The sequence below is a fragment of the Lampetra fluviatilis genome, chromosome 25 (genome assembly GCF_964198595.1).
Source record: "Lampetra fluviatilis chromosome 25, kcLamFluv1.1, whole genome shotgun sequence".
Classification (NCBI taxonomy): Eukaryota; Metazoa; Chordata; class Hyperoartia; order Petromyzontiformes; family Petromyzontidae; genus Lampetra; species Lampetra fluviatilis.
In genome coordinates, this window is record NC_136299.1 from 9,365,407 (window position 1) to 9,391,826 (window position 26,420).

Here is a 26,420-nt window from a genome sequence, read left to right on the forward strand (position 1 = left end):
CGGAGCCTGGGTGGCTATAAGGAGAGCACCGCTCTCTCCGCCCTCTGCACCTCGCGAGTCTCACCATGGCGTTTCTCCTCAAAGGCGTGGGGCACTACAAGGTGGTGATGGTGATGTGGCACGCAGTACCGTGATAATATTTGCATGCAGTCGATGTGAAGTTGCACATGCAACATCTCCGCTGTGAAACTCACGGTTGTGAAGTGAAGGATGATGTTAAAGTGCTTAAAAGTTATTGAGAGTTTGCGTTGTGTGGTGCTCGGATGTGCGGGGGAGCGGTGGGTGTAGTGGTTAGCGCTGCGGTATCGAACCCGGCGAGCCGAGTTCGATTCCTGCTCGCGGCCAACATCGGTGACGATTATCTGAACCGGTCCTCGCCTAGGTCGACTCGGCCTCAAACGAGTACTTGGTGCGGTGTGTGAACATCGCCACGGAGGGAGACAAAGGTGGCCGGGCGTAGTGTTGGCCTTATTAGGTGCTCGCTAACAGCGCCGCCGTCTTTGTTACATGCGAGACGCGGGTTGGGGGTAATCTTTGTTGGTTTTCTTCTTCGGCTGTCAATTTTAATGGTGCAGCAGTTAACAATAAATAAGGCGATGTTAGGTAGTGGCATTGCGATGGCAGCGTGATTACGATTCGAATTTATTTAAACAATTGGTTGTCAGGCAAAGCCCCCCCCCCATCCGTGCGAGGTGGCATCTCCCCAGGCCAGAGCCGCCTAAGGGGGGGGGGGGTCCCGGGTAGAGCCGCTAGGAAAGACGGGGGGGTCCGCGGTCTCTGTGTTTTTTTTAGGCCTTGCATGCGATTTGTCGTTTTTGCATTTTAATGCTAAGCTGTTATTGATATACATTTTGTGGACGATGTGGTTTGCTACAAGGTGTTGTGTTAACTTCGAAGGTAGAAGTGTAGAGTTAAATCAAGTTCGTGCGTTTGCAGCTGTTAAATGCCGCGCATTGCGTTCAAGTGTAAACACATCCCCCTCCCCCCTCCCGAGTCAAGTTCACGCAGCCCTGAAATGGTTTATTTCGCAACTTATTGTAAGATTATAACGAATCCAAATGTCCAATGCTGTTTTTATTTATTATTTGGTGATGCTCATGTGGCTTTACAAAGGGGAAGAAAAAAAATAGTCGACGTTTCAGGCGATGATCCTCATTTCATAGAGATCTGATGAGATTGGGTGATTTGGTAATATGTGACCTATGAGTAGGCAGAATTCCATTGTAACATAAAACATGTCCCCACTTACTATAATTGGGTTTTGTTTTCTTCTGAAAACTCTACTGGATTTTGTTTTGTATCTCTTGTCAGTAAGGCATCGAATGTTGTAACCCAAAATAAGTTTTGGAGAACACACACTTATCTCTTTCAGTGAGCCAGGCCCCTCGTGTGAATAATCATTTACAGCTGTCTTTTAAACATTAAAGCCCATCGCTAAACATACACCTCTGTAAAGGTATTAATATTCTGTTTCCACGAATGCAATTTATACATTTAGAGGTAAGTCCTGCGGTCTGGATAACCAGCAGTTTAACAGCCATGGACACTGGCGCTTGGTAATGTGTTTTTTTTTCCATGGGCCGTGACTTCTACGAAATGGACGTGCGGATTGGCTCATTGGAACAACACCCCCTTTTTCCATTGGTTGGCATTGACGAACAACCCATTTCTGCTGATGGCAGATTTAAATGAGAACCACGCATAAAGACTATGCGATTCATTAACTATTAGTCAAGCGAATGCGCGCGCTGCACTATAAATCTGGCCTTCCAAGTTTCCAGCCATGCCTAACATCAGTGGCAAGTGCTCTCCGAACCACTCGTGTGGCCTGGCGTGACCGACCCGCACTGACCGGTGTGGTGAAGTATAGTCAAAACAACCCATATGACCCACACGGTGTGACAAGGCCTTCATCCAGTAGTGTGCTGTTTTGATAAAGGACTGCAGATTCGGTAATGCTCCATTATTTAACTGTGGGGGTACATGGTCCAGCACACTGTTCATAACCCACATACATACATTCATTTAAATTACCGGTCATGGCGAGCATCAGTGGTGAGTGACATGAAAACCAAACTCAACTCATTCCCTCCCGGACCCGAACTGACCCAGCTACGTGCAGTACAGTCAACTCAACTCGCATGACCCTACACCCATTTGTGTTTTGACAAACGTAACTATTATTAACCTGTGATGTGCCTTTTTTCTGTGTTTTTTCTTTGCAGGGAGTCCACGCTGCGGCCAGGCTGTACTCCTCTGGAGCTGTGAGCACGACTCCTCGTACACTTATCTCGCAGTGTGCCTACACAACAGAGTTTTCCCCACTACTGGACAAGAACAACTAGGGAAAGGAAGTCATAAAATAATTTGGGACAGGGGCTTTGCCTTGCAGTGCGAAGTCACAGGCCGATGATGACGGTTTGCCTGTTGGATCATGCTCTTCTTGCAGAGCATCCCTGGGTTATTTGTAATAATACTTTAAAAAGCCATTTCCCAATCCTGCTCAAATATAATCTCGCATGGATTATTAAAATTGTATTTAAATATTTCAATGTGTTAGCATTTCTGATATCACTCGGAAGAGTGAATAATTATATGGACCCCTTAATTGTATGCCATAGGTTAAAATAACACTGGTGTTGTAAATGCATTACACGTGTTATACATTTACATGGCCAATTTTTTTACCTTTTTAAAAGTTTCATTTATTGAGTGAGATATCATTTAGTTTGGCTTAAAGTATTATCTAAATGTTCTCAAATGTTTCTGCCTGAGGGCAGACTCATGCCTCAAGTTCACCCAAACCCATCTCACTCCCCCGCTGCCTTCCTTACAACACCCAACTCCATGCTCGAATTCCTGAGCCATTCGGGAAGGAAAGTTGCCTTCCTCAGCGACGTGTTTGTTAGGTGATCACATAACGTCATACCCGGGAAATGATATACTGCTTTGTAGGTACGATCACACGCACACACTGAACGGATGCTTTTAACAGTGGTGTGTGCGATGCAAATGGTTCGTGGATCATGCATGAACTGTCCTGTACGTTGTGCGTGTCTCTCCAAAGCCAACTACAAAGTTGTTCATCGACGGAAAGTTTTTCGACTCCACCACCTCAGAATGGCTGGATGTGCACAACCCAGTAAGTGGTTTAATTAGTTGCATGTTAGTGCATACCTGGAACATGACCCACAGCTTGCTTGTGCGTCACATTCCTTGCACAAATACGCACAAGCAAGGGAGTTGTACGCTCAAACATTTACATCTCTCACTCGAAATCTTTCACCCCAATGCATCGTCACCATCATCATCGGCCATGATCAATCCACTGCTGGATGAAGGCAGCCTCCTCAATCCGTCCGCCGTTTGTCACGATGATCATCCCAGCATCTGCACACGAGCTGAACTCAGCACTCCATCTCCATAGTGGGTCTCCTCTCGGGCCCATCTCCCTCGTCCGTTGGCTGCTACTCGGTAATTATTCTCGCCCACCCGCCATCATCCTTTCTAGCGGCATGTCCTTCTCAAGCCTACTTGCTTCTTTCCAGTTCTAACTTGTGTGTTCACTCCAATCCATGCATTCCTCTTTCTGTGTCTTCATGAAATTCCAAACCTGTACTTTTCCCATGCTTCCTTGTGTACTTGTAAACTTCTGTACCATTATACTGTACAGTCACTCCAATGCATATTTTTTAAATTGCAAAGTTGACTTTGCAACGGGACTGTCTGAGCAAGCTCATTTTATGATCTGCATATGGACTTGGCACTGAACCCTTTGAAAGTTGGCTGTGAAATATACTCTGGGAGCATTAAATAAAGATGAGGCAACTCTGGTATGATGGGGATGCAAACGGCTCGATGAGATTAGGTAAGTATTGTAATTTAATGAGTTAATATTCTTCGCTCAGCTGTGTCGGCTGGAATATGTGGTTACAGAACTCTAAAAGCTGGAGGGCACGTGTTGGTGTTCAAGGTTAAGCTGAACTCTGCCGCTGTTATTAAAAAGTAACCGTGTAATAATTTTCCATTCTTCCACAAATACATTGTGACAATTCGTGATTCGCGATTCGATTAAATAATCGAATCCTGTTTGTCGTGCTTCCTTAAAAAGTCAACCCTTTCTGGTGCTGGAAATTCCACGTTATTTTGTGATAGGTGACCAGTGACTTTATGGAATAAGCAATGTTGATAAAAACGTATCAACCCCTGCTGAACCCATTCCAGAATGTGATTTGAACTTGTGAGTTTCTGATTGTTTAATTCTAGATTAGAAGTTTTCGTGACTGCAAGGATCCATACTTTTTGGTTCTTTCGGTATAGTTTATTATTATTTGTATTATTTTCGCCTACATGACTTTACCGAAAGAACCAAAGAGTTCTGATTGTTTAACATGTAGGCTTTTGCGACCAATATTATCCATAATAGAGGTTTTTGGGTTAGATCACATAAATATGAATGTCGTAAAACCCGCCTCCAACCAACACAGCCAATTAGTAAGGTTTGTCACGAAACAAAAGATGGCAATTCGTTACTAGTACAGCACACCGGTGTGTTGGAGAGTAAACCCACAACAGGAACGTTTCGAATACGACATTTCACCGGTAATTAATTTCGCCAGTAACTACAACCAGCCTCATTAGGCTTGTTGCTTGTCGAGGCAGGTTGTAATTACTGGTGAAATGTCGTTCTCGAATTGTAAATGTTGTGGGTTTACTCTCCAACACACCGTAATAACTAATTGGCATGTTTTGGTTACGTGACAAACCTTACTGATGTGTCAGGTGGTGGCGGGTTTAATGACACTTACATGTTCACGATCTAATACAAAAAAACCTCTGTTCTGATTCGTTAGTTGAGGTAATTAATCGCAGCACTGCCTGCTCTTCATTATCAATCCATTCTATCCGCTGCTGGATGAATTCCTCATACCATTACCACCTCTCACGGCCTTGCAGTTCCATTATGTTGCTTTTTCATGCACTTTTCTACTTCCGTTTCAACCTTCTTCGTCGGTTTAACGCGCCGGCGACGCTTCGGTGAACGCCGCGATTTCAGGCCACGAACGAGGTGGTGACGCGCGTGCCCAAGGCGACGCTCGCCGAGATGAACACCGCGGCGGAGTCGTGCCAGCGCGCCTACGGACCGTGGTCGGAGACGTCGGTGCTCACACGCCAGCAGGTCTTCCTCAAGTACCAGCAGCTCATCAAGGACAACATTGTGAGTTCGTCGTGCCGAAGCCACACTTTCGTGCAGCTCCCCTAGGGGTGGATAACGGTTGAGGTCACTTGCATTGGTCTCTTCACCCTTTCCCGTACCGAGACGTCTGCAAGTGGTAGGGTGCGTTTCCGTTCACCGCTGAACGCGCAAGCGTTTAGCGTCAATTTCATTTAGGGAGGCGTACCACCGTTTATTTTTAAGACATTGTTACTGTACTCACCGCAGAGAACTCAAGCGGCATGACCCCACTGGGTGATATCTGGCGCCAAACTGTGTTCTTCTACACCCTCCCGCGCGTGGCCTTGTGGGAGCCTCGGTACGTCTTCCAACCTGGAGACGTGCCGATAAAGTTATTATTTTATACATGTACGTGTACGTTATCAGAACGGAATTGGAAGAAACACTGATGACATACACATCCGTCATCGGAATGGGAAAGGGTCATAAGTAGTTCCATGACATTTGCTTCCACCGGCTATTCTCTAACATTGGGTGTTCTGCATGAACATTTGCCCTCGGTGATATGATGGTGATATCACCATTGGAATAAAGTTGGTGAAATGGTTTAACAAAAAAATAAACAAACTGTGAAAACAAGCAATGCTCTAACCATTGCCACACATTTGAAGCCAGCTGCTGCGGGATTGTTTCAGATATATACGTCGTAAGATGCAGTCGCATTTAAGCGTGAAAAACAAATTGTATTGTATTATACACGTAGACCCGTGTGTGCGTGTGGCCTCGTTCAGAAAGAACTGGCCAAGGTCATCACAAAGGAGCAGGGCAAGACGCTGGCGGATGCGGAAGGAGATGTGTTCCGAGGGCTGCGTGAGTCTCCTGCCCTGATGCACTCACCGCTTCAATATCATGCCGAGTGTTGTGTTAAGATCGGCACTGGTAAGACAAAGGTGTCCAGGAATGCTGCTTGCCACACCATCCCCTGGTGTGGCACTACGGCCTTCATAGGTGCTCGCTAACAGCACGTACCCCCCACCAGCCTGTGTAGGCCACACGAGGGGTGGATCTTTTGTCATTTGTGTGCGCGTGTTCGTTTGAACGGTCCGACACTGCTGCCCACAGAGGTGGTGGAGCATTGCTGCAGCATTACCTCGCTGGTCCTGGGCGAGACCCTGCCGTCGATCGCGCGCGACATGGACAGCTACACGTACCGCTTGCCGCTCGGCGTATGCGCCGGCGTCACGCCCTTCAACTTCCCGGCCATGATCCCGCTATGGATGTTCCCCGTGGCGCTCGTGTGCGGAAACACGTTCCTGCTCAAGCCGTCGGAGCGCGTGCCGGGCACCGCCATGCTGCTGGCGCGACTCCTGCAGGACGCAGGCGCCCCCGACGGAACGCTCAACATCATCCACGGACAGCACGACGGTACGGGACCCCGCGCACGCCGCGCTTGCACGCGTGTGGATGTACGCGTGTCTGTATTTGTGTGTGCTTGTGTGTAGCCTGCATGCCCAGCCACCACATGCCTAAACAGGTTTTGTTCGGCCGGATAGAGGGGACTAATCGGGCACGGCACGGGCTAGAGAAGAGATGGAGTGATGTGGTACAAGAGGACGTGGAGCTGAGTGGACTTGCCGATGACTGGTACCAGCGGTGTCAAGATCGGAGCGCCGGGTGGCAAAATACAGCAAGTTGGCACAGTAGGGAGCACAGGTGGTGCATCCAATGGCGAAGCCACGATTTTCAGGTAGGGGGGGGCAACCCCTCCAGCAATGAAAAATGATAGGAGTTGTTAGTTAAGTAAGGACTTGTCCCTTGCTTTTTATTCGACGCATGTGCCGCGATGGCGCAGTCATCAATCGAGGGTCGAATTCGAACCGCGTTGTGTGATCGGCATCGCGCTCGCTGAAGGTGTTTGCCTTCAGGGAAGTCGTGTACTGTATACGTAACTGCGCACAATTCTGAGTCACTTATAACTGCTTTGCCGTTACTTATTGCCAATTATGGACTCATAATAATAAGCTACACAGTGGCAGTGGGGGTCGCAAAATGCCGATTTATTACTAATAAACCTCAATTAAGGATTTCGATCAGATCATTGGGGGGGGCACGTGCCACCCCTCCCCCCACTGGCTTCACCAGTAGGTGCATCGGCCAGTTATCCCAGTCAATCAACCCATGGCACCCAGGTCTGTCCCATGACCTCCTGCCAGTAAGCGTTCGACATGTTGCGGGTCCTTAAAGTGCATGTAGCCCGGCACAAGCGCCGTGGTGACGTCCACCGCCACTTAGTGGCGAATGGCGGTTGTTGTCTGTATGGGGAGTGGGTAGTGCAGTGGTTAGCGTGCTACACTTTTAACCCGGTCACCCGAGTTAGAGTCTCGCTCGCGAACAATAACGGCGGTGAATATCTGAACCAATCGTGGACCTCCCCTCAACTGAGCACCTGGTGCGAGATGTAAATATTGCCACTAGGGAGACAAAGGTGGCTGGACGTGGTGCTGGCCACCCATCCCTTCCTGTCCTCTTCTGGCTTTCATAGGTTGCCACTATAACAGCACTTGCCCCAAATGTCTGTTAAAGGCTATATGGGAGGGGTATTTGTGTGTGTGTGTGGAACTGGAGCGGTAGCGTAGTAGTTGATGCAATGAGTTATGAACTCGATTAAATTCCGTGCCAACGGCTAACATTTTTGACGAATATCTGAAACGGTCACCGAGTCTGGATTTGAACCTTTATTTTGTACCTGATGCGTTGTGCAAACATCACCACTGGGGAGACGAAGGCGACCTGGGCGTAGTGGTAGCCCACCACACCCTCGGGCGCCTTGTTGGCCTTAATACGAACACATTGATGACAAATTTCGATTTAAAGCTTTCGTGACTGCAGGGATTCATCTTCTTGGTTCTTTCGGTAAAGTCACGTAGAAGGGAAATAATAAAAATAAAACATAATAAAATACAATTCTCACGACGTTTCGGCCACAACGCAAGCAGCCGTCCTCAGGTGAAGAACAGGTCTGTCGGAAAGAACATTGATGACACTTGCCCTCATAGTCTGTCTTTGTGTCCTTGTATGTGGAGTACGGCATAGTGATTAATGCATTGAGTTATGAATCTGCCACCCTTGGTTTGATTCCCAGCCATGGAAAACATCCGAACTAGTCCAGGGCCTCGCCTAAGCCAGTGAAACAATGGCACGCCGTTACATGAAAGCCTGCTTGTTATCACACTCTCCCCGTGTCATTATTGCACGTGTGTGTCTGCTTTTTCACAGCCGTGAAGTTTGTGTGCGACCACCCGGCCATCAAGGCAATCAGCTTCGTGGGCTCCAACCAGGCCGGGGAGTACATCCACACCCGCGGCTCTGCCAACGGCAAGCGCGTACAGTGCAACATGGTGCGTTGGTCTCGCAGTCCTCGTTGCTGTCTTATATATTTAAAAAAATACCAATTTTCTCCCCAAAGTTTAATAAGGATGCGTGTGCACGATTACATGCCTTACTCTTGCGTGCATTTGTACACGTGTGTGCGCGCTTCTGTGCACGCATTTCCTTTGCACGGTTGAATGCTCCGATTGAGTCCTACAAGAAAGCAGGAGAGGATCGCGTAATGGATGGGCGACAACTTGGGGCTTTTTTTTTTGCCCAATGTTATCTTAATTGTGCTATCGGTGTCGCGTCAGGAAACGAAGAATCCATTCTCCAACACAATCCCCTTTGTGTTAGAGTACAGCACACCGAAGAAGCGATCACTCTGAGATCCCTTCAAGTGACCTAATTTCGACGCTGCATGGGGGGCAGCACTTTCCCACCCGCTCTGCCGAGAGGAATGTTCATCGCAGTGCGGGCTCGAAAGCATTTTCAAAGAGGTTGCTTAATAGCAATGGAGATATCTTGCACAAATTAAAATTCTTAAAAAGAATAAGGGTTGGAGTTGGGGGGGGTGCTGCAGTAGCACAATTAAAACGCAGTCGCAAAGTTTGTCATGAACGCTGCTGGACGGACGGACCGACGGATGCACGAGCATACGAACGACTCGCGCGAACGATCGACCAAGAGGCTCGCGTTCGTTTTGCCGCTGAACCCGCGCAGGGAGCCAAGAACCACGGCGTGGTGATGGCGGACGCGAACAAGGAGAACACGCTGAACCAGCTGGTGGGCGCGGCTTTCGGAGCGGCGGGCCAGCGGTGCATGGCGCTGTCCACCGCCGTCATGGTGGGGGGGGCTCGCGAGTGGCTGCCCGAGCTCGTGGAGAGAGCCAAGAAGCTGCGCGTCAATGCCGGTGCGGGTCTGAAATGCAGTTTGCTTTGCTATTGTGGCTGCGTGCGCGTGTTCAGTAGGTGCTCGCTCGCAGCACTTGCCCAGTCTTGTTAAGGCTATGCCGTGGATCTGTTTTTTTGTCTGGAGCAGAGTCTCCCAAATCAACAGTCCATAACTCTACTGCTTTGTCACCAATCGGCCCCACTAAAACAAAGCGCATTCCTAGGTTTTTTTATGTCAACAAACACTGTACCACCTCATGAGTAACAAGGCAGTTTTCAGACACAGTGGAGGAATTTCCATACCTGGGCAGTGTGCCTATGACGGGTTCCGGTTTGGTAGCGGAGGTTTCACTTTGAATCTGTCGGACACGCTTATCTTTTCATGGGCAGCATAACCTCGGAAGCTGCCAGACCTATTGCTGAACACGACTGACCAGTGTTGGAAATTTGACATTCCCACGGTGCGGGCGGGGGGGTACAACTCGGCGATGCAAACCACTATTGCCTCTCCACAGAGAGGAGGAACCCTTGACCTTCACTACCCCTTACTCCCCCCACTGTGTGTTTCTCTGCTGCTACATTGGGCGTGGGTCAGAGGTCGCAAACGGGTTTTGATTCCTTACCCGTACCCGGCCGCACCAGGGTCGCAAACGGGTACCCGGCCGTACCCTACCCCTACCCGGCCGGGTACGGGTAGGGTACGGGTATCGGGTACCTGATTGCGACCTCTGGGATGAAGCCATGTTGCAGGCGCGGGTGGGTTGATTCTAGGAACTTGAATTGTGAGAAGAGATAAGACGTTGGGAAATGAGTGACAAACGGTTACTCACCAGTGACTCACGGTCTACCCGTACCCGGCCGCACCAGGGTCGTAAACGGGTACCCGTACCCGGCCGGGTACGGGTAGCCGGGTATCGGGTAGGGTACGGGTATCGGGTACCCGGTTGCGACCTCTGGCGTGGGTGGATCGTTTGTCGATGGGCGCAGGCGACCAACCCGGCGCCGACCTGGGTCCCCTGATCTCGCCGGAGGCGAAGGCGCGCGTCTGCGAGCTGGTGGGCAGCGCCGAGAAGGAGGGCGCCCGCATCATTCTGGACGGGCGCAAGGTCTCCGTGAAGGGCTACGAGAGCGGCAACTTCGTGGGGCCGACCATCATCACCGGGGTCAAGGTGAGGACGAGATGGGAGTTGGCAAGGGGTGGGGGGAGGGGGGGAAGACTGTTCAACCGTCTGGGTGAAACGTTAACCTCGTCGCTCACGTCCTCGTTTATTTGCCTTGATGCTGTTTTCTAGTCAAGGCTGGATTTGACAAATTGAGCCGAGGGGAATTTTTTTCTTTGAAATGCGAATGCCAAGATTGTCACTTTGTGTCATTATCCACTTGTGTTGAACTTCTCTTCCGCACCATACGTAGCATACCGTGCTAATCAGGAGTTAGGCAGTTTCGAGCAGTTATCAAATTAGTTTGTGTCGTGTTGAAAGGACATGCTGCGGTCTTTGCGGCCCTCCAGCTCCTTCCGTGGCAACAGTCATCGCAGCTCCACAGTCGTGAAGTTTCCATCTTCGTGGCGACGATAACCAATTTGCGTTAACTCCCGTGTGGATGTTTCCCCCCCCCCCCGCCACCCCCCGTGCGTAGCCGCACATGAAGTGCTACACGGAGGAGATCTTTGGGCCGGTGCTGCTGGTACTGGAGGCCGATTCCCTTGACGAGGCTGTGAGCGTCATCAACAGCAACCCCTACGGCAACGGCACGGCCATCTTCACCAACAACGGCGCGACGGCGCGGAAGTTCACGCACGAAATTGACGTGGGCCAGGTGAGAGGATGCTAACCTCACCCCCCCCCTCCCCCCCCGCAAAGGATTTAGTGATATGGATGGAACTAAGCAAGAGGCGATGAACCGTTTCGTCGATTTGAATGAATTCTTGTGATCGTGACGTGTGCGTCGAATTGCGTGCTTGTTGAGAGTGGACGTTGACTGTTTTTGATTGAGTGCGTTGTTTCTAATTGGTTCACGTTTACCCTCCGAAGCTGTAACTGGAGGAGCTGCCGTTCACTGCCGTGTGGAAACAAAAAAAGATTCGCGAATCGAATCGCAAACCCTGAATCGCGACGGTTCTTTGCAAGCAACGATGCATCAGTTGAATTATTCCACACGCAGTGCATGCAGTTCTTACAGTTATGCTTAACAATTTATGCATATTATTAGCAAATTATATTACTGTTAGTGGCTCGTGGAGTGAGTGAAACTGCACGCAATATATAAAAAACGTAACTTTACGAACGAGATTTTAAAAAAATCACCACAATCAAAATTTGAATCGAATCGTCGCCCTGAAACGTGAGACATTGGGAATTGCCGTTGCGTTTGAATGCTTAAATACCTGCTGCACATTCGACATCAGTTAACGCAGGAACTGATACGTAAACTCTTTTTTTTTTGTCCCCACTCCCAAGATCGGTATCAACGTCCCGATTCCAGTGCCGCTGCCAATGTTCTCCTTCACCGGCTCCAGGGGTTCGTTCCGTGGGGACGTGAACTTCTACGGCAAGCAGGTAGACGACTCTCGCCGCGTATCCGTGGTTTTTAAAAAAATTGTCACGTCGGTTTAAAAAGAAGAGTAACTCGTTCGTCGTCACAAGAACGTCGCTCCCATTCTGAACACCGGTTACACGAAGGCTGTTGTGTTCTGGGCTATATCTGGCTTGAGTTTGAAGTTTCCCTGATGAGAAAATATGTTTAACTGGCTTTGAGGTATACCACCACACCACCTGTAGTGACACCATCGCGGGTGCGAATGTTGCAAATTTGCAATACAAAATCAATGCAGCAGCATTGCTCACACACTTAGGTTTTTGGCACTTTCCAGAACACGTTCCTTCGGAGTGGGCAGGTAGGAACTTGGTTGGACAGCGCATTCGTGCGATCCGTGTCACGCGGCGAGTCACGTGGTGCTGAGCCCGCCCAAAGCGCTCTATGAAATACAAATCAAGGGCGTGGCTATGCACGACAGACAAATAATCCCTGGTGGGCAGTGTGGAACTGTTGTTCCTACCTGTATAAAGCTGAGCGTTCATGCGTGAGCTCTGTAACAGGAGGCACGGGTTCTCGTAATGATTACATTGGAGAGCCTGAGGTGCATAGCCTAGGAGACGTATCTGCAAAAGTAAGTTTATTTTTCGGGTTGCAGATTTAAATCGGGGGGCGGGGGAGGGCCGCTCTGATCTACTGTTAATTCACGTTGGACATCATGACTAATTGGTCCTCCGTAGGGATAACTTTCCCCACCCGTACGTTAAAAGATAAAGATTTTTTTTTTTATTCCGTTTGTTCTCACTAACCTCGGCCGTGTGCGCGTGGACAGGGCTTCCAGTTCTACACGCAGCTCAAGACGGTGACCGCACAGTGGAAGGCAGAGGATGCAACGGAGAGAGTTCCCACCGTGAACATGCCAACCATGGGCCGGCAGAATGTCTAACGGGGTGGGGGGGGGCCCCCCTCGTGCCATGTGACCAGCAAAGACCGTGCACGTGACCCGATTCCTCTCCTCAGCGTGCCTCGCAAGGCAATGTTGAATAATCCTTGCCAGGACCTTTCCCAGCACACTGAGGAGATGCCCCTGTAGTTGTTACAGTCTGTGCAGGTCCTCCTTATAAAAGAGGGGGACCACCAGGGCATCCTTCCAATCCTGCGGAACCCGTCCAGTGGTCCAGACTGTTGTTATGATGTCATATAGGGCAGTCTGTGCACAAACGCCACCCTCCCCTCAGCATTTCGCTTGGGAGATCATCTCGGAAGTGCAATGTCGCAAACCAAACCCCATTAGTGGAACGAATCCTTACGTGACTGTGTCTTGTTTTTCCTGTAGGCTCACATGAAGAGGGTATGGGAGAGAAATGAAATGTATCTTGAACGTGGGTTATCTGCAAAGGCACGAGTCTGTAATGCTGCCAGCACAAATTTGTGACGGCGCAAAGGAATAGTTTTTTTTATTTCATTTTTCAAGATCAATATCAACATTTCTCCATGGGGCCTTAATCATTGATTTTTGACACAAGCGGAATTTCAAAGCCGTCAATTTTTAATGTCCGATTTTCAATAGTCATTTTTGTCTCATCTGTACATGTCAAAATAAACCTTTCAAATGTGATTTGTGTGAAACGGTGACGGTTCGTGCGTTGTGAAATTAAGGGCTCTTCCAAAAAACTTTTACAGACATGGCCAAACACATTCCTGCAGAGGGAGCTGGTAGGAACGTTGGGTTGCTCGGTCAATGGCCAGGGTCAATGGCGGCGTGGTGTATTCCGCAAATATGCCCGACTGTGAGGGCGGGCACAAGCCGGCGTGAGTAGGTTAAACGTTGAGTTTTATAAGGGCACCACGGGGTGACCAGCCCCTCCCCACCCAGCCCCACCTGACCAGCCCTCTCCACCCAGCCCCTCCCCACCCCTCCCATTTTTGGATGCACGACGGACGGACACAATAATCCCCTGTGGGCTGGTGGAACCAGGAGGTTCCTACCAGTATAAACTTTTCTCTTATGTTTTCTTAAAATCACTCTACAAATTGGCAAACTAATTTATTACCCACCCAAATTAAATAATCAACTCCACATATACTGTCGTTTTCAACTGTTTATTTTGTCAATATCACACCTTCAACACAATTGCTACAAACAAAACATGAACACATCATTGTCGGACGTCACCTGTGACCAATTATTTTAAGCCACTCCAACCGTAATTGCTAATTTCGGCTGCGAATGCGATTTTCATTTTTAGCTGGGCGTTTGCCTATACGTGTGGCCTGGAATCATCCAGCATTTGTGGAGGAAGCCAGGGCTGGTGGGGGATCGCACGAATGTTGTTGTTCAACTCCCTTCTTCCCGTGGGTGTCGAGGTTGCCATCACTCTGTCCTCTCCAGAAGGCAGTTACAGCGAGTAGACGAATCGCCATCTGCTTCCGTCTGTACAGGGATGCAGTGTTTCTCCCTCGCGCATAAGCGCTCATTAATTAGCTGAAAACAATCTTAAAATAGAAAACCCAAATGCAGGACCCTCGAAGAGTCGGTGTGGCTTTCCTGGATAAATAATTATAGGATCAGCTGGTTCAGTTACTAACCTGTTCAGATACCCTTAAACACCTAGGGTTTTTATGTTCAAATGTTTCCGTATTTTAATTTTCAACTCCACATTTACTTGGATCCCCAACAATGCACTTAACGCTCGAGTTAATGTAACATTTATTGCCAATTATTCTGGCACTAATTCCCCATGTCTCTATTAAAACTGTCTTAACACTAGATAGCATTGGGCCAAGATGCAATCTGCTTGTTAATCAAGGCTCACAATGAAATAAATAACATTCCAACTCCTTCCAGACTAAGTTGCATTAAGCCGCTGATGAATGCCAACTGGTATCTTCAACAAGATTGTTTAATTTAATCCCAATTCGTAACTGCATGTTCTTTTAATCAAAAACTACTTTTTAAATTTACAAGTTGGACAAAAGCAAACGCGCTGCTGCGACTCCAGCCTTGTTGTTGTGCTATAGCGTCCCCCCTTGCAGCAATCTAGTTCATGATGAAACGGCCACAGCTCAGGAGAGTGAGTAAAATCAAGAAGCTTATGCATCCTTTGAAACGTAAAAACCTGCAGCGCGAGCATCGCCAGCGCACCTGCCATGACCGCTGGCGACACGCGCTACGCAACAAACCCACACCACCCATCGCCGAGAGACGGTGGTGAAATATTTGGAACGCTCCCAAAGTGCGGTAGATTTTCAAACGTCTCGGCATGCGATGCCGGCTACGATTTTCTTGTGCGGTTCAACCCAGCCGAAATCTTTTTTTGCAAAGGTTCCATTTCGAAACTGTGCTTTCTTTAAACAGGCGTCAACACAAATCGTGGCACGTCAACTAAAACCAGGATTAACGAAAACCCTCCCCCCCCCCCCCCCAAAATGACTTAGGACACCATAAATAGATTATCCACCTCTAAAGTGCAACACAGGCTCTGACTGCGAGTAAAAACGTTTGCTACTAATCTGTCGGTGTAATGAGCGTGCATGCAATATTACAGAACGGTATTGTTTCTTCCACGTCACGGGACGGTTGGACGTCCTCACAGATGTACGGAGACAGGCACACGGGGATTAGGGGCGGGAGAGGAATCGTGGCCCGACGCTGGAAACATGTTCGTCGTCAATTGGCGGAGGGAGAGCGAGTCAGAACTTGTCAAACTTGTCCATGGGGTAGTGCTCTCCGTAGATCTTGACGTGGCGTCTCATCTCATCCATCTGCCGCTGGATGTGCGGCGTCATCTCCTTGTACACGTCGTGGAAGAGCTCCGAGGGGCTCGGCTTGAGTCGTTTCTCCGCCTTCTCGAACGCCTCCAGGACCTGCGGCGCGCGGGACGAAAGTAAGCGCGACCCCGAGCGATACGACGCTGGAAGATTCGGTAACCAACACGGCAACATTACTCCCTTGTCCGCGGTGACGTGGGGAAGGTGGTTCTTGCCGGATCCAATTATTACACATCTGCAGAAATGACTCCCGTTAACACCTACGCACGTCTGTTCATGGGCAAATCGCTGAAGAGGGTGAATTTGCCACCGCTCGGCAGCGTGGTGTGGCGCGGCTAGCACGGGCCCTGGGTGCAAGGAATGTGCGTACGTATGTATGATTTGTACTATGTACATATGTTGAACTTCTTTCGCACCGTACGTTAGCCAACCGCGTTAATCGGAGATGCCGGGGAAGGACAACAAACTAGAAACCAGTTCTAAAGAGATTCAACGAAACAGGGCGACCCGCCTGACCCAATTTACCCCCCCCCATTCTTCGTAGCCGGGGCACCTACGCCCCAAAAAAGAGAAACACGATACCCATACAGCAGTTGGCTGCAGACGAAACGGAGCTGGTGGAGAAGCAGTGCGGCTCTCGTGGGTGTGTGTGTGGGTGTGGGTGTGTGTGTGGGTGTGTGTGTGGGTGTGTGTGTGGGTGTGTGTGTGGGTGTGTGTGTGGGTGTGTGTGTGGGTGTGTGTGTGTGGGGAGCGATAGTGTAGCGGTTAGCGCGCTGCGCTATGAACCCGGCGACCCGAGTTCGATTCCCGCTCACGGCCAACACCCAGTGACGATTATCTGAACCGGTCCCGGGCCTCCCCTAGGTCGACTCAGCCTAAAATGAGTACCTAGTGCGATGTGTAAACGTCGCCACTAGGGAGACAAAGGCGGTCGGGCGTGTGCCGTGCCGGCCTTCATAGGTGCTCGCTAACAGCACTTGCCCCTACAGTCTGTTAAGGCTATACGGGGGTTCTTTGTTGTGGGCGTGTGTGTGTGTGCGCGCGAACGCGGTACCAGCTTGCGAGACTGCTTGCGCCAGTCCTTCTCCAGCGAGTCGTTCCACATGCTCTCGCGGAGCATGTAGTTGCGGAGTCGCGAGATCGGGTGGTCCTGCTTGTCCCAGTAGTTGACCTCGTCCACCGAGCGGTACGCCGAGCTGTCGTCGCTTGTGCTGTGGTGCCCGATCCTGAGACGCGCCCATCGCAGTGCGCAACTCGCGTTTAACGGCCAAGCCAACGAATGTATCACAACAACAACACAGGCAGAAACAATGACAGACACCCCTCTATCCAGAGAGCAAAGCATTATCTCCCCCCCTCTTCCCCCCTCTCCCCAGGCCTTCCCTGAGTGTGTTGGTTATTATTCTCCCCCCTGCCCGTCTCCCCTCCCCATTTAAATCATCTATTTCCCTCCCCCGCCCGCATGAGGTCCCCACTTGGCTGGAGCAGTGGGGGGGGGGGGGGGGCACCTTGCCCCCCTTCGTTTCGCCCCCTTTCACGTGGTCCAGCCACGCCGGAATAGACGTTTGCGGATTTTGTATCCTGTCATTGGTATCTCCCGCTGTGTGGTTTTGGCCGGGCCCTGCATGTTGCTGCAATAAAAATATATAATAAAAATACAAATATAACAAAGGCATTGTGACGTACGTTTGTCCTCTCCGCCAACCTCGGCAGTGGCTCGGGAGGCGGGAGGAAGGTGGCGCTCACCGGTAGGTCATGGCCTCGATGAGCGTGGGCTGGTTCTCACTGACTGCGCGCCTGCGTGCCTCCCGCGTGGCGTTGTACACGGCGAACACATCGTTGCCGTCCACGCGGATCGACAGGATCCCGTAGCCCGGGCCCCGCGCCGCTGCGACGGACATCACACGCTCGTTAACCCCTTTCCTGTTCCGATGACGTAATCGGCTTTTATGACGTACGTGTGTATGCCATCAAAAATAATGCGGGAGAAAAATAAAATAACTTTATCGGTACCGAGGCTCCCGCAAGACCACACGGGGAGGGCTTGTGCCACAGTTTGGGGCTAGCCATCGTAGTGCGGTGCGACGGTGTCTCTGCGGTTCTCTGTGGTGAGTGACAATGTCTTTAAGAACAACGGCGCTACGTCTCTCTAAATAAAATTAACGCCGAGCACCTCGCGCGTTCCGAGATTCAGAGGTGAACAGGACACCCCACCCTGAACAGGAAAGGGTTCATAATAACAACGGGGGGGTGGGGGGGAAGCCTACATTGGGATGCCTGGAAGACAAGCCGAAGCGCACACGAGAGGGGGTAGTACTGAAGAGCATCACCTCAATCTTCCCAAAGTTTTTAGTCTGTGTATATTACACCGGCTGTGACACGAGTCAGAAACATGGACCAAGAAAATGGAACAAAGACTGAAGAGAGTGCAAAAAAAAAGCACGGAGAGGTTCACGGATGGACTTGCATTAAGAGAGAAAGGCTTCACGACCCAATTTCTGTACCACCGCGTAGCCCAATGGGGTTGGGAGTTTTCCAAATCTCTACATTATCCACCAACACTTATATTTAGAACACAGTTTGGATTCAAATAGAGTATAAATGCGGCCACATCTCATGACGCTGTGAAAAAAACTGGGCTTATTCATACGGAGAGAGGCAGTCGGTCACAGGCATATGAATAAAAGAGGAAGATCTTGAGGCCATCCTTGAACAAGGGCAGGGAGTCAGCAGCACGCATAGCAGGGGAAAAGCATTTCTGGACGATGGGGGCTCTACAATTGGTGGCTCACACTGTTTGATCATCGGCGTGCGCCACGGCGATTGTAATCAAGAAACGTGCAAGCGTGGCGGTGTCTGAGACTGGCATGAAGGCGGGCACAGACAAAGTCACTAGGAAGCCAAGCAGGTTTACAGCCAATCAGCCGACGCCATAATGACCACTGCCAAAGCCATAAACTTCTGGCAACTGATAAAATTAAAGGCTCCTGTAATTACGCATTAAGAAGACCGTGCGCATAACAGGTCTTGTAATTAAATTATTGATCAAACCCATTGACCTATGGATAAAAATTAATATTTGGTGAACTTTTCGGCAAGAGCACGTGTCCGTGCCAATTAAGCGACTCATATTTCCCAGCACCTCCTATTAGCACGGTTGGCTGCATACGGTGAGAAAGATGTTCAACAAACAAACATCTCGCGTACGTCCTTTTTAAATGTGAAAAAGTTTTTGATTAACTTTTACGTTAAGATTAAAGAAACTGGCCACAGATTGTTTTCATTTTATAACTTAATCGTAAACTGGTTAACCTGACAGATAGAAGCTGGGGTTTATATACGTTGCAATATTAAGGAGTGGGACGTGGAAGGCCGAATAATTTTTTTAACATCGAATTCACTTTGTAAAATAAATGTCAAACACATGAACAATGGGAATTGGGAGCACAGACCACGTGATTTGAGCAAAGCTTCAGAGAATTTCACGCAACGTAAAATTACACATATTTAGAACTGCAAGGGCAAAGCAGCAAGCCGTAACCTGCAAGCGCACAGCCTTACGTTAGCATGCAATCCGATTTCTTGTTGTCGAGCATTTTATTTCATTTATACTTCGGGGTAGCCTTCCAGCTAAACCGCCGATGTCCGGCTTACCCTGAAGTCCGGCTTTGAGAGGTTTTCTACCGTGGTTTAAAACTCCGTACCGATGCCGTCTCCACGGTACTGCTCGTCCGTGGGGGTGGAGATCGCGTAGCCGTTGTTGCGGCAGAAGAAGATGACGGGGCACTCGAGCGTGGCGGAGAAGTTGAATCCGGCGTGGGCATCGCCCTCGCTCGCCGCGCCCTCCCCGAAGTAGCAGATCACCACGCGGTCGTTGTTGGCGCGCTTGTAGGCATAGGCGGCACCCACGGCTGCGTGCGTTGTGGGGTGCGGTAGTGCAGCGGTTAGCGCGCTGCTGTGCTACGAACCTGGTGGCCCAAGTTCGATTCCTGGTCCTGGGCCTCAACCTAGGTCGACTCAGCCACATTATAAAGAAGTACTTGGTGCGGTGTGTAAAAACATCAGCACTGGGGAGACAAAGGCGGTCGGGCGTGGTCCTGGCCACCATCCCCTCGTGTACCGTGCCGGCCTTCATCGTCGATGCTCGCCAACAGCACTTGCCCCAACAGTATGTTAAGGCTATACGGGGGATCTCTGTCTTTGTGTGTCAGAATAAAGAGCGAAACAAGAATGGCAAAGCGCAAGAAGAGACAGAGTGCGGTCAGCATAATGCACGGCCCCCCTTCATCTCTCCACTCCAGTGGCGATGTTTACACATGGTGCCAGCTACTCGGGTGAACACTACCGCGTAAGGTTTTCACGATTGTGCTGCTGCGTAGTTCTCCGACGTCCTTTCGGATTGTACCGCGTGTTGTTCGGCACGAGGCTCGATGTTTCGCTTCACGCGTCGGGAGCTTCTTCAGGGACCGAGGGAAAGCCGTAAATAAGCTCCGAGCACTTGAAACTGGAGCCGGGAAATCAGCTCGTGGGCATGAGTTCGACGGATTGTTTCATCGCAGGTCAACTAGGAATGGCGATGAATTTGAGGGAGACCCTCATCCAGCCCACGCACATGCATTTATAAATCTGTAGGAATTCGGTCCACACGTTTAACCACCATGGATGTGCTTTGAGAAGTACTGACCTATGAAGCTTGGTAAGAATATTAAATGATTATGATGATGATGATGGCGATGAGGTGCAGTGCCCAAGACTCTGAACGAAACTATAAACATTTTTTTGTTTATTTTACCAGGTAAGGCTCACTGAACGATATAGCTCTTAATTCTAGATTTGAACATAGCTCTTTTTTTCGAAGTAACCTGGCCATCGCAAATGATAGCTCAATGAAGTGGCTTATCACGTGGACATTTATAGCAGCCAAACACTCAGTAGCTGGCGGTGGAATTTCTGGCGGGGTGAGCGGCCGACGCTTCTTCCGAGACTCCAACACTCCCGACACTCACCCTGCGGGATCTGCGTGGCGAGCGGGGAGGAGATGGTGACGAAGTTGAGCTCGTTCGATCCGTAGTGAACGGGCATCTGCCGTCCCTTGCCCGGATCATCCACGTTGCCGTAGCACTGCGACATGAACAGGTCGAGCGGGAAGCCTCGCCACATCAGAACGCCTGGCGACAACGGCGGTTGCAAGAAGGCAAACAATCGACGGCGGTCATGAAATCGACAAGGGGTGCGGGGTGAGATCCAAATCACTTATAAAATAAGTTACATTATGAATAGGTTTTTTTTGGGGTGGGGTGGAGTGGTGGCAGATTGCGTTTGTATTCATCACAGGCAATGGGTTAGAGTTAGGGTAGGGTCATAGGAAATGTATATCACGCCTGTTTTCTTGTTGTGTATTTTTTTCTCGACATTTATGTATTTGTTTTATGCTAAGTAGTGGGGTTTAGTTTTTGTATTATCTGTGTATGGAACTGGATAATTGATGTGTAGCGTTGTGGAATGAATTTGCATGAATGACGCTATATAAAATAAAATTATCATTTAAACATGAGCTAATCAGAATCAAAATCTTTATTTATCCTGGAGAAATCTGATGAGCTCTTTTTCGCAGATCTCCAGTAGGGGCAGGTCAGACAATTACAACCAATGATCCTAAACAAACGATTGGAGTGTAATGTATAGGAAAGGTGAGAAAATCACTCAAAATGAATATGTAAAAAAAATAGATAAAAGTAATTGCCAAATCAATCGATGAATCGGAAGCCCCCCTTTTTGTAAGTCACGTGTACACGACAGCGGTGGCTCACCGGCCTCCCGGTACTGGCCGAACACGAGGTCATGCGGCTCAAGGGCAGCAGCGCTGCCCATGTGGGTGCCCTCCTCGCCGTAGTTGGTCATGTAGAAGGAGATGCGTCCCTGCCGCTGCGACTCGTACAGGATGCGGTCCATCGTGTTGAGCAGGGTCATCTTCTTGTACATCTTCAGCACCGTGTCCTTGTCCAGCTACTCCAGGGCAAGTGGGGGGAAACAAAAAGACAATGACAAAGATCCCCCCTTATAGCCTTAACGGACTGTTGTTGGGGCAAGTGCGGTAAGCGAGTAGCACCTGTGAAGGCCAGCAGGGCACGTGAGAGGGTGGGTGGCCAGCACCACGCCCGGCCGCCTTTGTCTCCCCAGTTGTGATGTTTACACACCACACCAGGTACTCATTTGAGGCTGAGTCAACCTTGGCCGTGAGTGGGAATTGAACTCGGGATGCCGGGCTCGAGCGCAGCGCGCTAACCAATACACCACCGCACCCCACGTGGGGGAACACACACACACTTGCACTTGAGCAACTTGTATATCTGCTGCTGTTTTAACAAAAATACTAGTTGAGAAAAATCATGCATGCACATGGATTATGCAATGCGTTCCAACATGTGTTTGTCTTCACAATTATGTAATTATCAGTATGGAAGCAGATGGGTAGCCGTTACAGACAGTTGTTTGCATTCATACAAACAATAATTTTGCTTTGTTTTGTATCTCAAATTTTTTGGGCTCCCGTTGAATGATTTCGACCAGTTTTTAATTTTTTTAAGTCATTCATAGCAACGTAATTTTAAACAAACGTTTTTCTCATATTGGACCATCTTTGTGAGAGATCTAGTGCCCCCCCCCCCCACGTTGGGGAAGGAGAGATATTACTCGTGCACAAACACTGTCAACATTATTTGGAAATCTTTATCAATAATAATAATAATAATGCACAGCCCTTTATCAATTCACTGATAGATGAGGAATCTCCCTCCAATGGCAGGCCAGTCATGGGGTGGTATTATCATACTTCGCGATATTGGTCACTGTTGATTGGAGCAGTTCTGATATCACTCGTCACTGATATAAGCAATGCCCAGGAATCGTACATGGGTCGCCAAGTTCATATAGCCCAATACGCTAACCACTGCACCACAACTTCACCCAGTTTTAAATGCCACTTGATTTAATAATAGTTATAAACGCTGTCCGGTGTTGTTTAGATGTAAAGTAGCGTCTGGCTGTTGTCCAGCAATCACTTGAACACTTTCAAATCCAAAAATAGCACAAAAAACTGCGGCAGCATGCAAAATGTGATTCCACAGAAAAGTAAACAGGTCCCAGAGTCTGTCTAAAGTCCAATCTGTGCAGCAATTTAACTGCAATGACAATTTGTGCAATGCAGCTCTCATGTTATATGCTGAATTTCTGAGCCCCAATAGTGGCTGATATCCGAATTCGAACCCAGGACCTCAGCGCTCTGACCTCTGAGCCACCCGTCCACCATTTGACAACTTTAATCTGCCCTGCCTATGTTTCAGTCGAAACAGTTTTAATAGAAAATCCTCTTTGCATGCTCCCTCGTAAAGTGGGGTGGGTGACTACCGTGTGCAATGCACCAAGGGACTAGCAATTGTTTTTATTTAAATTATTTTATATTTTTCACAACACTAAGCTATATAGCTATTTTTCAGAAGCAACCTGGCTACAAATGATGGCTCAACCAAGTGGCTTATCACGTGGAAATTTATAGCAGCCAAATACTCTAAAAGCACGTTTTTAAAGGTGGAGAAAAAAACCGAATGACACGGAGAAAAATCCACGCGACCACGGGGAGAGACACACGCAAACAGGCGTCAGAGCCAGCATCAAATCCACGACCTCCTCTATACCAGGCGAGGTCGTTAACATCTCGCCACCGTGGCAAAAAACCCACAAACCTTGGGGTCCTCCTTGGGGTTGATGATCTGGCCCTGGCGGTCCATAACGCGGTAGACGGGGATGCCAGCGATCACGTTGGGCTGGATGAACTCCATGGTGTCCGAGTACTCGGCCGACGCTCCCGGGAAAAGCGGTTTGTCGTCCAGGTCCTGACGACGGGCGCACTGCTCAATCAACATCGGGGAGGGAGTGGGGAGAACAACAGCGGACGTTCAATTCAGAATCTTTATTTAGGCCGGAAGAATCCGACGAGCTATGAAGCTCTTTTTCGCAGATGTCCACTATTTTACCGACGTCAATTGTATCGATAATTATAATTTATCTGTAACAAAAACAATAAATAGCATGCATATGCGTGGTTTCTGTAATGCTATATCAAGCTTCATCGCTCTATCTGCTTGGGAGGGTTTCCTCTTGGGAGTATTATCTCATATTGTTTTTCTGCTACTCGTTCATTCGTCTCGACGACCTCTCTGGGTTACACGTTCCTGTTATTTACAGCTCTTAATTAATTCCAAGGTGCCTCCCAGACCAACTTCCTCACTGTGGAATGCAGGGGCGTAAAGGTAAGGGTCTGGTCACGTAACTCTTAAACCTCCGATTATCATCGGTGGCTACGTAGTTCAACATAGCACCCATTTAGAGTATTTGGCTGCAATACATTTCCACGTCATAAGTCAGTCCATACATACACCAGTGCATAATTATCGACATTCTATTCGGTTAAATGAATACTTATACGTGATTTTTTTAGTTGTAAAAGCAAACTTATGAAATAATGTACTTTTGGTTTTGTAGATCAGGTACGCAAGTTACGACCAAGTGTTTATTAACTTGATCTCATATCGTGTACATATTCACACGTGTAGACGCTCCCAACTGGCACTGGCAAATTGCGTGGATTAACCAAAGGGCTATCAACACGTCATCTTTCAGATCAATGAATAATTCTAAATTGCAACACACGCACACACACACACACATCCTACTTCAGAGTAACTAAATTGCCACAAACTGCTTCAGTGACACACACACACCCCTGTATTCAACGTCAATATTTTTGTTTGTTAATTATTATTATTACAAATGTAAAAAAAACAACACCTCGACTCACCACCCACCGCGGCCTAGCGCGCTCTACCGACCAACACGCGCCGTCCCGGGCAGGCGATTCTATCCGAGCCACCGCCGCCTCCTGACAACCGAACGACCCCTATCGCGCCAGGCACTCACGGAGACGGATAAGAATCGCTTCCCCGGTCGCGGCGGTAGAGTCCTGAGGCTCGGGCGAGCGACCCTGAACGGCAGCGGCAGCAGAGATCGGAGGCTGCGGTGAAGCGCCATAGCGTGTGTCACTTCGCAGCGCGATCCAGCAGTGGAGCACGGCGAGTGTCGTTTGCGAGGAACAACGGCGCGCAGTGGAGGCGGAGAGGTGACGTCACGGGGGCCTCATCCACTCACAGGGCGAGATTGGGGGGGCGGCTCCCTGCACACCCCCCCCCACTCAGCGAGAGATGGAGGGGGGGGACAGCACTTAGACATTGGGAGCAGCATAAGAATGTGGGCCTTCACATACCTGTCAACTCCTTATCAGTGCCCTACCTTACTACAGACCTATTCTGACCTTATTTGTCACCCCGTGCCCTTATAAATGTCAATGTTCATCCTACAAATTCTCATCATAAGGAAGAACACAATCAAATAGACAACAACAACAATGTGCCTGTATTGAAACGGCTGTACGCCGTATGGACCAGAAAACTCAATTTCCCTGTACAAGAATACGGGTATATCGTATGGGTTGACAGCTTTGCCTTCATCCAGGGGTCGACAATCTGCGGCTCTGTAACCGCATGTGGCTCTTTTAAGGACTGCTTCGTGGCGAAATGCCTGGTATACAGGAGGTGTCGTGGGTTCGATCCCGACCACTGACGCCTGCTCTGTATATTTGGAATTTGAGTGTCTCTCTTCCCATGGTCGAGATGATTTTTCTCCGGCTCCTCCGGTTTTTCCCTCCACATTTAGAATCAACGTCACGCGTTTAGAGTATTTGGCTGCTATCAATGTCCACATGATTAGCCACTTCGTTGAGGTATAATTTGTGGCCAGTTCGCTTTGAAAAAGAAGCGAATATCTCAGTGGGCCTTATATGGTAAAATAAAAAAATGTAAAAATTGTTAAGGAACCTCTCGTATTGACCACATGCATTGCGGCTCTTGCAATATTGAGGCTTTTTTTCCAATTATTACTATTACCAAATTCGAACAAAAAATATTATTGTTATTTTGTTTGCCGACCCATTGCCTTCATGGTCAATTCTAGTTTGTGTTCGCTTTAATGGCATGATTGCCACCATCATAGAACAACAAGAGCGGCCGCCATTCGCACCAACGGCGCTTGTGCCAGGCCAGGTGCACTCTGGGGCCGCGTGAAGTGTCGAAGGCTCGCTGACTGGAGGCCACGGGACAGGCCCAGGTGGTGTGCCATGGGTTGGCTGACATCACACACACACGGTGATGCCCAAGCCCAAACAACAAAGCTCACCACATTCGTGAAGAAAACCGTGGCCTTAAAATTGCCCTGATTCATAAATGTGCTATGAAGAGATGTGGCCGAAACGTCATCTATTGTGTTTTTTATTTTTCATTTTAAGGCCACACAGTAGGTTTTTTTTGTCAATGTATTGACTTATGTGTGATTGAAATACAAAAAAAGCTGATGATTGAACCTCAAGAGGCACGGTGCTACAAACCCATGACAATTAATACAAGGTCATCTTGAGGTCACGTTTGATTTAAACACGATATTAATTATACTCACCACCATCATCATCCTAAGCATCCTGATGGTCACCTTTATCTGTGGTCTTCAGTTATTGTCCTCATGATCAATTACTAAGTCATCAATCATCGTACATTGTTGCCATCAGCATC

The 26,420-nt window shown here is 49.0% G+C and overlaps 2 protein-coding genes across 2 annotated transcripts; one reads left to right on the forward strand and one right to left on the reverse strand.

Moving 5' to 3' along the window:
- On the forward strand, nt 1-13,591 carry ALDH6A1 (aldehyde dehydrogenase 6 family member A1). Its single transcript, XM_078868213.1, has 12 exons — nt 1-101; nt 2,226-2,264; nt 3,068-3,142; nt 5,057-5,218; nt 5,968-6,046; nt 6,299-6,601; nt 8,453-8,574; nt 9,269-9,458; nt 10,426-10,607; nt 11,077-11,256; nt 11,898-11,996; nt 12,806-13,591. The coding sequence occupies exons 1-12, from the start codon at nt 66-68 to the stop codon at nt 12,917-12,919; spliced, it is 1,581 nt and encodes a 526-aa protein (XP_078724339.1). The 5' UTR covers nt 1-65; the 3' UTR covers nt 12,920-13,591.
- Nucleotides 13,592-14,060: 469 nt separating this feature from the next.
- BCKDHA (branched chain keto acid dehydrogenase E1 subunit alpha) lies at nt 14,061-24,925 on the reverse strand. Its single transcript, XM_078868214.1, has 8 exons — nt 24,721-24,925; nt 23,487-23,651; nt 21,555-21,750; nt 20,751-20,912; nt 19,449-19,655; nt 17,491-17,632; nt 16,799-16,970; nt 14,061-15,840 (listed from the first exon to the last, which is right to left on the reverse strand). Exons 1-8 carry the CDS (start codon nt 24,829-24,831, stop codon nt 15,667-15,669), a joined length of 1,329 nt encoding a protein of 442 aa, XP_078724340.1. The 5' UTR covers nt 24,832-24,925; the 3' UTR covers nt 14,061-15,666.
- Between the last annotated feature and the right edge of the window lie 1,495 nt (nt 24,926-26,420).